Source organism: Hevea brasiliensis, unplaced genomic scaffold (assembly GCF_030052815.1).
Source record: "Hevea brasiliensis isolate MT/VB/25A 57/8 unplaced genomic scaffold, ASM3005281v1 Scaf500, whole genome shotgun sequence".
Lineage (NCBI taxonomy): Eukaryota > Viridiplantae > Streptophyta > Magnoliopsida > Malpighiales > Euphorbiaceae > Hevea > Hevea brasiliensis.
The window spans coordinates 1-13,640 of record NW_026615030.1 but is presented as its reverse complement, the minus strand read 5'-3'; the positions used below and the strand labels follow the sequence as shown (position 1 = coordinate 13,640).

Sequence of the window (13,640 nt, the reverse complement as noted above, 5' to 3'; positions counted from 1 at the left end):
ATTGCTGACACCAAATTATATGGAGCCACGCTCCTGTCACCATCAAAACTAAACTCCTCTACACCAGGTATGTGAAAATACACCTTTTTGTTCCTGCAGTCTAAAGTGGCATAATGAGTTGCCAACCAATCCATCCCCAAGATTACATCGAAATCTATTACTGGTAGAGAAACCAAGTCTGCTGAGAGGATCTTTCCATCCACTACTACTGGGCTACCCGGAAAAACCATATCTACATCTATGTTGTCACTAAGTGGGGTAGCTACCGACAAAGGGCATTCTAAAGTTGTAGGGTTTCTACCCAGCCTCATGGCAAACACAGGGGAGACAAATGAGTGCGTAGCACCCGGATCTATTAAAACACGAGCCTCATAGGAGCAGGACCGGAAGAATACCACCACAATCGCATTTGAAGCCTGAGCATCCTGATGGGTCAGGGTGAAAACTCGAGCTTGACCCCTACCCTGAGTGGCAGAACCCTGATACTGACTTCTACCTCCTGATCTGCCTCCAAATCCACGTCCCCCTTGTCCTCGGCCACATTGTACTCGAATTGCACCGCCATCTTTGGAAGCACCCGGATACAATCGACGAGGAACATTTACAACGAACCCTCGACTTATCTGTGGCTCATTGAGCAACGGGGCATTCCCTAGCAAAGTGACCTGGTTGGCCACACCTGAAGCATACTCCTGAACCCATCATACAAGGTCCTGAATGTCCTCTTCCACACTGTGCACAAGGTGCCAAGGAGGATCCCGAACCAGACCCAGAACTGCTGTACCCTGAACTGTGACCACTGCTGGATCCGTACCCTGGTCTGAACCCTCGGGATTTGTGTCTAAAACCACTCCTCTTATTCCTGCTTCTTCCTTTGTAATTAGTTTGGCCACCACTATCCGTAGTACCCATGTGGGGAACACCTGAAGAACCCTCTGCTCTGTTTTTCTTTGCTCTTCCGCTGTCATCCACAGCATAGCTAATCTCTATCTGTCTGGCTCGATCAACTACCACATCAAAAGACTGATCAGACATCATGGCCAGGTTTGCATACCTCCTGTCCAGCCCCTTTAGGAATCTCTTCACCTTCATAGTTTCTGTAGCTACTACTGTAGGGGCATACCTGCTCAATTCCAGAAATTCTGTAGCATATTCATCTACAGACCTGCCATTCTGTCTTAAGGCCTCAAAGGCCCACTGTTTTTGATCTCTGAAACTTTCTGGCACAAACCGGTTGATGAACAGTTCCACAAACTGAGTCCACGACAAACCCTCCATCCGAGGTAATATATAGTCATTCATCCATTGTCTAGGCATAGGCCCCATGACATGCTGCATAACTCTATAAGTCTTCTATCAGTCAACTGCAATTCTGTTCCTACCTGTCTGCAGGAATCCAAAAACCGATATGCATCATCTGACACATCATAAGTACCAGGCACCAACTTCTTGAAATTGATTATCTGTTTGTAAGGTTCCCCTCTTGGTGCGGTGGACTGCTGCTGCTGTGGAGCGTGGACCATATACTGCGCCATCATGTCGATGGTTTTCTGCAACCCAGCTAGAGTAGCTGCCATGGGGTCCATGGGAACCTGTGCCATGAAAGACTGATCCTGAACTGTTGGCAGCTGCTCTTCTACTTGAGCAGCTCTAGGCCTCCTACCTCGCCTCCTCGGGGCAGGCGCCTCATCCTGTGCTGACACCTCGTCAGGCACATTTGGTTCTGATGCAGTGGCAGCTCTCCTGCTTCTACGCATTTTCCTGAAATTCAGCAGCATTAGCCCACAAAATTCAAAACTACACATTACACAGCACTATAGACTCATATTTACACACAATATATGAAGCAGAAACTAGAAGCAAAGATGACAATACAAGACGAATGTGGACCCTATTTTCCGCATGTGACTCCTATTAGACTCTTCTCAACACTTTAGATGAATATTCCCTAAGAATCTGGAGCCTAAGCTCTGATACCACATTTGTCACGACCCAACCTATGGGCCAAACCGGCACTAGGACCTGGGCCAGCCTAAAGCCCCCGAGGCCCGTAGTAAGCCTAACTATTCATTGACCCAACTCTAAGGCCCATTTGGGCCCAATTTCAAGAAATCAACTGGACAGAGTCTGGCCATAAAATGGACCTTTCAATGGGGAGTTTTTGACTCACCGGACCTGTAAACACAATATATATCAATTTAGGGAGCTCAGCTCACCCTCCACATACTCATAACAACATAAAATAAATGGGAGCGCTGCTCCCTCATCCAGTCCATCAACATGCATAAAATAATAAGTTTACAAGTCCAAAATAAGAATTTATATTACAGATCCAATTTAAATAAAGTTTTCTAATACATGCGGAAATTCTAGAAATTTATAAAATTACACAAACATGAATAAATAACCTGCGAGGGAGAAAAGCAGGTTAACCTCAAAATATCTTCCTGTGGCCTGGAAAAATATTGAACAGGAGTGAGCGTTCGACTCAGAGAGTAAAATATCAATTTTAACCATAATATCTATAACTATCTAAAACTAATGCACCCTGTAGAGTGAAATGCAACATCAGCAATAAATTCACATCATAACAGCAAAAAGGTAATTTGGAGCACTCACACACCCAGTAATGTCAATCATAATATATATATGGGAGCTGATCCCCTATACAGCTCTCTTAAATCCAACCTGTGCCAGCAAAGAACTCAGCTCGGACTTCCACTTAATAACCAAATCGGGGTCCCAGCGAAGAACTCAAGCCGTGTCTACCCCGAAGGACCGGGTCCCAGCGAAGATCTCAAGCCGTGTCTACCCGTCCTATCCATAGTCCACACCACATCACACGCACGCTAACGCACGTACACTGCTCCAAATTACCACAATAACATTGATGGCACTTTAATAGTTATGAATGCAACATAAATCGTGCCTAAAGTTTAACTACATAGATATATACATATAAGTGATGCATGGGCATGCTTGAACATATAATAATATCGAAATTACAATTAAAATTAATATTTTACTCACAGACTTGTGACAATCATCGTGGCGGTGGCGGAGGAAGAAGGCATCGGCTCACCTGACAATTACATTACAATTATTTAATTCAATTGACTCAATACAAATCAAGAAAAGACCAAATACGTCCTAAGTTGTATCGAAAATCCGGCAGAGTCTCCCCTATACCTAGGACCTACCCAACCTGCAAAAGGGCTCAAAACACACTTCTATATTCGCAACCCATATATCCACAACTCAATCACATCACACAGCCCCTCCTGGGCCCATCAAATCAGTCATCCATCATAATATGTAAAATTTCAATTTAGTCCTTATAATTGATCATTTTTGCAAAAACTGCTCAAACAAACTCTAAAAATTATAAAACTTTGCCCCGCGGTCCTTAGCAATATTACTAGGCTATTGCAAAAAGAATCATAATTTTCTGAGCTACCACGAATATTTTATGGATTTTTAATCCTATTTAAGTACTAGAAAATTATGAAAAAGCAAGGTTCGGGTTTACCTTTGCCGATTCCGACTCCTGGGACGCGCTTGGGACGTCTGACAATGGTGGGGTAGCCAAACCTCGATTCAATTTGGAGACTTTTTCCTGTAGCCGGTCTGTCTGGCCTGAAATTCACAGACTCGGACAACTGTCGAATTTCTGCGAATTGAAGATACCTACATGAAGCCCACAACACGGGGGTTAGTACATAAATTTTACAGAATTTTCTAAGCTCATTAAATACTCGGAAAAACATTGCGAAGTTCCATGGGACCCATCGAAAAACGATATCAGAAAAATTCGAAATTTATATCGCCGCGAAGCTCTCGACGAGTGGAGTGCTCTGGTACTCTCGGTTTTCTCTTGGGGTTCACGGTTTGCGAGAAATCTAGCCCAAAAATCAAAATGGGCTAAAACTTCCCGGGCAAAAATTGGACAAACCGCTCAATGGATTTCGGTGTTCTTGGTGTCTATGGAAAGCTCTCGACGAGTAGATGGATTTAGACATAAGACCCGGTCCGATTGGTGGCCGGATCGGCCGGATTTAGGCCGGGAAGACAAAGCAGCGCGCTTGCGCGTCGTGTCGCTTCTGGCGCCATTTTCTGGCGTTCCAGGCAGCGGCCGGTGGGCTGGGACGCTGGGGATGGGCGCCAGCGAGCTGGGGTGGCAGGGGAGGCAGCGGAGCGGTAAGGGGAGGAGAGAGGAGAGAGAAAACGGGAGAGGAAGAGAGGAGGGTCAGGATGCGCGCGCGGAGAAGAAGGAAGAAAAAGAAAAGGTCGGTCCGATTCGACCGGTTTGATCCGGTCCGGTTCGGCCGGTTCGATTCAGGATATAAAATTTTGAATTTTTACTCTGCCTTGGGACCGAAAACGAGGTCCAAAAATTCCGAAAAAATTCTAGAAAACTCAGAAAAATTTGTAGACTCCAAATATATTTTTAGTTTTGCCACGTGGTCTTTAAATTAATTTTTAAAAATCATCAAAGTTTATATTTTCGGAAAATCGAACTCGATTTTTAAAATCCGAAAAATCTCAAATAATTTCTTAAAATTTAAATAAAATTAAAATATCAATAATACTCATAAAATAATAAAATTTAAAATTTTTGGGGTGTTACACTTATGAGCTAAACAAATGAGCTTGGAAGACTTAACTTTTTATTTTGGTACTTATAAGTCATGTACTTATAAGCTAGTTTGATAAAATATTTTATTATATTATTCTCATTTAATTTTTAAAATTTCATCATAAAATTTATTTAATATTATTTTTAGTTATTTTAATAGTAAATATATTTATAAGATAATTTTTATCAAACATTTCAATTGCTTATCAATTACTCATAAGCATTTAACTAATTATGTAACTGTATAAAATATCAAATACTTATAAACTCAAATTAATTTACAAAAACTAAGTGTATATAAGTTAATTTTTATAAGTTAAGTCAAACACTTTCTTAATAAGTTTTTGAGTGAGCTTCTTTCATGGGTGGACTTATTTAACACGCTCATTTATAAACTCGTGATCGAACTTATTTAAAACTTCGCATGTTGGTTAGTTAGATTGGTTGGTTAGGTGAAAATTTAGCTCATTCCTATTAATATATATTAATTTTATATATAATTATTTTATAAAATAATATATCAATAATTATTATTTAAAATTATGATATAATTAAATTTGTAAAATATAGATATAAAATTAAAAGTATAATTAATTCATAACTTTATAACATTAACATAGTATAATTTAATTTTTTTATTATTTATATTCATTCTTTTAAGGAAAAAGTTCACATAATTTTTCTTCAAGAAATTATTTTTAATTCCTAAATGGAAGCTGAAAGTTGATGTCCTAAATGTTCTTTGTAAAACTCTAGAGTTTGATAAAATTTATAATTTAATCTCTATATTTTTAAAAAAATTTATAATTTAGTCTCTATATTTTCAAAATTAAATAATTTAGTTTACAAGATTTGATAAAGTTTACAACTTAATTTTTACTGTTAAAATTTTATTAAATTTGATTTTAATAAAAAGACTAAAATAGCTTTATCTTTTTTCGATCTCTTTCTTTTAGGCTTGTGTTGTTGGGCCCTCAACCTATATTAACCCTTTTCAATAGAATCATAAAAAATGAAAATGTGACCTCATCCAATATGAAATAATTCCACATTTGATAATTGTTTCTTTTAAAGAAAAAAAAAAAGGCACATAATTTTTCCTAAAGAAATTCATTTTAATTTACAAATTGAAGTTCAAAACTAGAGGTTGATATATGAAACATTTCTTATAAAATTTAAAAAGAGAATGCCATGGAAATTGCAGCTACTTTGACTTGTAAAACAAAGGAAACTTCTGCAGAATATAAGGTAAAGTTTGAAAAACTGATGCCAGCAATGACAGCATTTGGAAGCACCTAGAACTATAAGCACGACACGAAATTGCAATATAAAAGCTTGCCTATGTCTCACTTTGATAGGCATCGCAAAGAGAAAACAAAAACTATATCTACTATCTAAACGTTTCTGCTTATTTTCTGCAATAATGGCCGAGGCTGACCAGCTACTTCTACTGGATTTGCTTCCTAGCCCTTTCGCAGCAAGGGTGAGGATAGCATTGGCTGAAAAGGGATTAAATTATGAGTCCAGAGAAGAAGATTTGAGCAACAAGAGCCCTCTTCTTCTCAAGATGAACCCAGTTCACAAGCAAATCCCAGTGTTGATCCATAATGGCAGACCTATATGCGAATCAATGGTAATAGTTCAATATATTGATCAGGTATGGAACCACAAATCCCCATTGTTGCCTTCTGATCCTTATCGACGAGCACATGCTAGGTTCTGGGCTGACTATATCGACAAGAAGGTCAGTTAATTAGGCCCTCTAATAAGCTATGTATTACCATGTGGCATATGCATTACTCTTGCACCTTTTATCTTTTACTTGCAATAATGCAAATTGGATTACCTACAGATTTACCCTATTGGACGGATGCTGTGGGCATCAAAAGGTGAAGTGAAAGAAGCTTCAAAGAAGGACTTGATTGAATGCTTTAAAATATTGGAGGGAGAGCTTGGAGACAAGCCATACTTTGGAGGTGAAAGCTTCGGCTACATTGATTTAGCACTCATTCCATTCTATAGCTTCTTTTACACATTTGAGACTTTGGGAAACTTCAGCGTGGTAGTGGAGTTCCCTAAGCTCATGGACTGGGCTCAGAGATGCTTGCTGAAGGAAAGTGTGTCCAAGTCTTTATGTGATCAGCGCAACGTTTATGAAGCTGTTTTGGAGATAAGGAAGAAGTTGGGGGCTGAATAGACCTTCCATAAGAGCAAAGCCAGCCAGCTGCTTGATACTCTTTTGCACCCTCATGTGTATTTCTGTTTCAGTGTCCTTGTATTGAAATCTGTTTCGATTTCCCAATAATCAAAGAAAATAGCATTTAAGGGTTGGGGTTGTTTGTTGGGCTTCTCTGCTTCCTGAATATTGTATTAGACCAAGGTTAGCTTTGGGCTTTGTCATCTCTTGTATCTTTTTGACTCTGAATAATGAACGAATTTCTCTGTTAAAAAAGTGTGGGTCTCTATTCCATGGCATTTCTTTATGAAATTAATTATTAAAAAGGAGAACGCAGGTACTGCAGCTACTTGGACTTGCAAAACATAGGAAAAATTCTACAAGCATGGACTATTGACTTAAAATGAAAGATATAGGAGGAGTGGATACTATCTTAGGTATCAAAATTAAAAAACATAGTGGGGGTTTTGCTTTGAGTCAATCTCATTATATTGATAAGATTTTGTCCAAGCGTAATCATTTGTCTATTAAAAAAGCTATTTCTTCTTTTGATGTTTCTAACAAATTAGTTGAAAATTCGGGAAAATCTGTAAGTCAATTAGATTATGCTAGTGCAATTGGTACTTTGATGTATGCTATGCATTGTACTTGGCCAGATATTGGGATAAATTTCAACAACTGTCCTTAAACTTATATAGTTGTAACACTGCAGTCCTTTAATTTTAAAATGTAACATAAAACCCCCTAAACTTTCAAATTTTGTACAGTAAAATCCCTCTGACTTTCAATTATTGATTTTTTAGTTAGAAATTGATGTGAATAGCTCCCGCATGACACTTAGTCAATATTTCTCTCTCATCTCTTATGCAAAGTGTAAAATTATTCTCTTCACGCATGAAAAATTGTTCTACCTATAGAGAGAAAAATGATTCAATTTACACATAATTTGAGAGAGAAAAGAGAAATACTGACTAAGCTCCATGCTGAAACTGTCTAGGTCAGCGTCTAACTGAAAAACTGGTAATTAGAGGTTAGAGGGATTTAACTGTACAAAATTTGAAAGTTGCTGGAGTTTTATGTTACATTTTTAAGTTGAGGGACTGTAATGTTACAACTAGATAAGTTCAGGAACAGTTGTCAAAATTTATCCCAAGATATTACTTTTGCTATTTGTAAACTTTCAAGATATACTCATAATCTTAGCGCTGATCATTGGAGAGCTATTGAAAGAGTTTTCGGTTATCTTAAAAGGACAAAGTCTTTTGCCATGTTTTACAATAAGTTTCCTTCAGTACTTGAGGGTTATAGTGATGCCAGTTGGATAACTAGTATTAATTATAATAAGTCTACAACTGGTTGGATATTCACTTTAGGTAGAGGAGCTATCTAATGGGCTTCTAAGAAACAAACATGCAATGGCATCTGAGTTTATTGCTTTAGCAGCAGCAGGCTAAGAGGCAGAATGGCTGAGAAATTTAATGTTAGATACAAAGTTGTGGCCACAACCGTTGCCAGCAATCTCTTTGCACTGTGATAGTGAAGCTACTATGTCTAGAGCATTTAGCAAGATTTACAATGACAAGTCTAGACATATTACTTTAAGACATGAGTATGTTAGACAATTAATTTCTAATAGTATTATCACAGTTATATATATCAAATCAAAAAATAATCTTGTTGAACCATTAACCAAAGGGCTCCCAAGGGATATGATTAGTAGCACTACATGTGCGATTGGTCTAAAATTTTTTTAACTTGTTACTAGTAATGGGAACCTTACCTTTATTATTGCTTAGTAATTTTAAAGGTTTAAAAAGTCGTAACAAGTTATAATTTGTGACAGTTTGCGAGCACTAGAAATTTAAGTAGTGCTAAAGAAAAAGAGGTTGAGTATTTGTTACTCTTAATGAAGATACTGGGTTTGGTTTAGAACCAAAAAGTTTAAACTTTACCTATGTAAACACAAGAAGTGTTGTCGTTTCTATCAAAGTTTGGATAATAATACTTTGTAAGTATTTATGAATTCAGGAGGTAGCACAAGGCCATAATATGGTGCTAAAAGCTCACGGTGAATGTGTTAAAGAAGTTGATAAGATTTATGTGTACAATATTTTTGATCTTGTCAATATAGGAATTATGGTTTAATATTTAAATATAATCAATAATTTTGATAAGATTTTGAAATATTTATACTAATAGTAGGTTTAAGTCGAAAGGCATCTTCTGTATGCATAAATCTTAATTCATGTTGATTATGTTTATTACTAATTAAGTGTGGGATTGTTATAAATAGTTAGTGATATAAAAGTTGTCCCATATCAAAATAATTATATCTATTCATTAAAAGGTATCAAAAGAAGTTGTTCATTATCAACAATTGTATCTTTTATAAGAGGTGTATATGAACTAATATAATTATTCTATTTTAAGAGGTATAAGTAAAGATATATAATTTTTCTAAGAGATATGAAGTGAATATTGTATTTATTATAAAAGTTACAAGTAAACATATATGATTATTCTAAGGTGAACTGTTATATCTGTTTAAAAGAGGTATAAATGCTTTATAAATAGCAGTAGTTTTTGGAACATAAATTTTTAATTATCTCTTTCTCTTCTATCTCTTCTCTTCATTTCGACTAACAATCAATAATATTATTCTTTAATTTGTTTTTGGGAGAATTCTAGAATTATTGGTTAGAATTCTGTTTTGGCTTTGTTATCCTGGAGGGATCTACTCAAATTACTAGGCAGTAACATAGTGAGGGCATAATTCCCATAAAGAGAGTGACTATACGATCAAAGCCTATTACTGTTGTTATTATTGTTATTTTTTTCTAACACTAATTCTATTGGAGTGGTATCCTGGTCCTTTTACAGCAAGGGTAAGGATAGCCTTGGCTGGAAAGGGACTAAAGTATGAGTTTAGACCAGAGTATTTAATTAACAAGAGCCCTCTTCTTTTGAAGATGAACCCAATTCACAAGCAAATCCCAGTCTTGATACATAACGAAGACCCATTTGCAGGTCAATGGTAACAGTAGAATACATTGATGAGGTCTGGAACCACAAATCTCCATTGTTGCCCTCTGATCCTCTACAACGAGCACATGCCAAGTTCTGGGCTGACTATGTCAACAAGAAGGTCAGTTAATTATTAGATTAGGCCCTCCAATTAAATTCATTTTCTATATCTATAAATTCTTGAGATTGTCGGATTTAAGAATTCTACTTCTGGGATTTTGACATATGCATGAAACTACTATGAGCTTTATCATACTTTCCCTGCAATGGTTTCCACAGATTTTTGGTATTGGAGCTTCAAAGAAGGAGCTGATTGAGTGCTTTAAAATATTGGAGGAAGAGCTTGGAGACAAGCCATACTTTGGAGGTGAAAGTTTCGGTTACATTGATTTATCACTCATTCCATGCTATAGCTCCTTCTACACATATGAGACCTTGGGAAAGTTGATCATGGCAGAGGAGTGCCCTAAGATCGTAGAATGGGCTCACAAATGCTTGCAAAAGGATAGCGTGTCCAAGTCTTTATGTGATCAGCGCAAGTTTTATTAAAATTATCTTAGAGATAAGCAAGGAAGGATCTACTTGGAGTTCAGTTCGAAAATTCATATGCAAACTTGATCTACTACGTGATTCATAAATTTAATTAACCTCCCAAATAAAAATGTGTCCAACTTTATTAGTAATTCATAAGGTGGTGTTATTGTCAACACTCTGATAATTGTCATTGTCTAAAATTCAAATTTTTTTATAAGAGGATAATTAGTAGCATTTACCTGAATAAATTAATTGGACTCTCTCCATTTATTTTTCTCATCAATTTTTTTATTAATTGTCTGAGAAATCAATGATTTCATCTTTAAATTATATCAAAATTAGCACATATGTCCCTATACATTCTAAAAAACAATGGTTTCATCCTTACATTTTGACCTTGTCAAACTAAAAAAAAAAAATTTTAAATATGGACTAATGGCTTTTAGTTTGATAAATTCAAAATATAGAGACTAAATCATTTAGTTCGAAAATTAAAAGACTGATATTAATTTTAACATAACTCAAGAATGAAAAAAGTAACTTACCATTATTAAAATCGCAATTTTGACTCAAAGATAAGTGTGGGTCTCCAAAGAAAATCTATAGTCTTTGAATAGCTTTGAAACTCCTTTGCCTTCAAAGGCCTCACTTGGGCTGCATCTCTTTCTTTGCTGTTCTTTGTTAGCTTATAACCCTTTCATATCGCTTGGGCAAATGTTTTTGTTTGCCCTCTTCCTCGAAATAGATATTTAGATTTCTGAACTTATCTTGTTGTAACATTATAGTCCCTCAACTTAAAAATATAGCATAAAACCCCATCAACTTTGAAATTTTACACAGTAAAATTGTAACACCCCTATATGCATAGCCTGGTATATTGCACTGTTCCGGTGATCGGTGTTGGTCCGGACAATTAAGAGGATTAGAATTATGTTTAAGACACCTAGAAAAGCCCTGAATGGAAATAAATAGTGAGTACTAGATAGTGAAGTATAAATAAGAAAAATAAAGCATAAAAGGTTAAATGAGCTGAGGGTCACAGCGATGAGTGACCTTCTCGGGAAGTGACTGCGAGGTCAATCCTAACCCTACTTTTGAACGGGAAATTGTGACACCGCGGTCCTAAGGACTATTGTGAACCTAGTGGAAAAGAGAAAATCATAGAAAAGAGTTGATAAGTAGGTCAAATAATTAGGTCAGGACTTCAGAAGAAATACTGGATTATTTGCAAACCGGATCAAATTGGCGATGGACAATTTGGTCAATTCACCCCTAGAGGTGACTCCTGACCTAACGGTCCAATAAAATAGGAGAAATGAAAATTTCGAAATAGAGAATTAAATTAAAGAAACAAGGAAAAATAAAGGAAAAAGAAAATGGAATTAATGACATCATGTTGTGACCTCACCCATGGCATCATAAATAAAAATTATTTAATTATAATTTGACTAAGTCAAAAATAAGACATAAAAACATGAAATTGAAAAACAAATTTTCATTTCCTTCAACCTCATGGACGGCACATCTCCATTTTCTCTCTCTTCTTTTTTTTGTCCTCCATTAAAGCTTGATTTCAAGCTTTTCAAACCCCCAAATTAGCCATAAAATCTCCCAAATTTTTAAATAAACCTTTCTCTTGCAACTTGAGAAGGAGAATTGAAGAAGAAATTTTGAAGAAAAGAGAAAGGATTTGAAGATTTGAAAAGTGCCAAGTGAGGTTAGTATTTATTCTTCAATTTCTCTTTATCTTATGATTTAAATACTTGAGTGAAGTTGGAATTTGATGAAAAATTGAAATTAAATGACAAGAAAATGGATCATATGGAATTCGGCCAGCCTTGTGAACTTGAGGAAATGGTGTGTTTGATGTTAATTAATCATGCAATTAAGTTCAATTGAGTATGTATGTGTGAATACCTCACTTTGATTGCATGAATTGAGCAATTTAGAAAATTAGGGTTCTTGAGTTCATGAAGTTGGAGGAAAAATTAGAGAAAACGGTCAATTGATGCAAATGATCTTAATGAAGGTTAGAAATGGTCAATTAGGACCATTTGTGATGTATTTGAATTGGTAGGAACAAAATACAATTCGGATTGGAGTGGGGTCCTAATCTGTCAGTTTGACCTAGGTCCCTTTCAGGGATCAAAAATGAAATTTTACCAACCCAATTGGTGTGAGGCCAATCGGGAATTAAAATAGACACATAATGACACATTTTTCATGCAGAAACCATGCCCAGAAAATTACATTAGTATAGTGAACAATTAGGTCAAACCCAGGTGTTGTGCACTGCCATTGTATAAAAATGACCAAATAAACAGTATTTGTTCATTTGGCCATAACTTGGGCTAGACAGGTTTAAATGACCTGATTTTTGTGGCATGGGAAATGTATGACATAGCACTACAACTTTCATGAAGAATACTAACCCAAATTCTGCCCATAACCAAGTGAAATTGCCACCCAAATTTAGTTGTTCAAAACTGCCAGAACCAATAAAGTGCCTAGAAATTCTGGGTAACACCAACCGTGCCAGCCTTAGGAAAATGGCCATAACTTGGGTTAAAAAACTCCAAATGGAGTGATTCAAAAAGAGAATTAAAGATAAGACAATAAGGAACAACTTTGATGAAGAACACTTAGCCAAATTTCCACAATAACTGAACTAATAGAATAGTGAAAAATAGGGCACCAAAGCTGAAAAATTGAGTTTTATCTTAGGAGACCTAGAAATTGAAATGGCAATCTAAACCAATAAATTAAGCACCCAAAATGTGGTATGTGGGTATAATTGGAATTCACATACCTATTAAGCATAAGAAAGTCAACAATTTGACCGAAATAGTACCATAAATAGTAATATCGAAATGCAAAGTTTAGAAAATGCCAATTTAGGCCTATGTAGAGATACAATTAAATAAGTATAAAATAAATTATTGGATTTATTATGAGGTAAGATACCGAAACACTATAAATTGCATGTTTCAGTTGAAAAAGACTTGAAAAAGTATAAGACAAATTGAGTCAAGGCCTAGAGGCGACTCACATCAGGTTTGTGTGCAAAAATTTTTAAATTATAGTTTTCACAATGAAAATTGATTTGTTATACATTCATTGTGAATGTGTTTTGTTCATTATGAATTTCGAGAATGTTATGTTGCCTATTTTACAATGGAAATTTGGAATGAAAATTATATATTGATTTGTATGAAATATTTGAACAATATAGTTTTGAATTTGGTTTTGGCCTTGGGAATTTTATTTTGA

General features: G+C 35.8%; 1 protein-coding gene and 1 pseudogene across 1 annotated transcript; both read left to right on the top strand.

Annotated features, from left to right (window-relative positions):
• Positions 1–5,984: 5,984 nt before the first annotated feature.
• Positions 5,985–6,975, top strand: LOC131177493 (probable glutathione S-transferase parC). The gene is made up of 2 exons (XM_058142512.1): positions 5,985–6,380; positions 6,489–6,975. Exons 1-2 carry the CDS (start codon positions 6,060–6,062, stop codon positions 6,831–6,833), a joined length of 666 nt encoding a protein of 221 aa, XP_057998495.1. The 5' UTR covers positions 5,985–6,059; the 3' UTR covers positions 6,834–6,975.
• A 1,886-nt stretch (positions 6,976–8,861) lies between these two features.
• Positions 8,862–10,473, top strand: LOC131177490 (probable glutathione S-transferase; annotated as a pseudogene).
• The last annotated feature ends 3,167 nt before the right edge of the window (positions 10,474–13,640 follow it).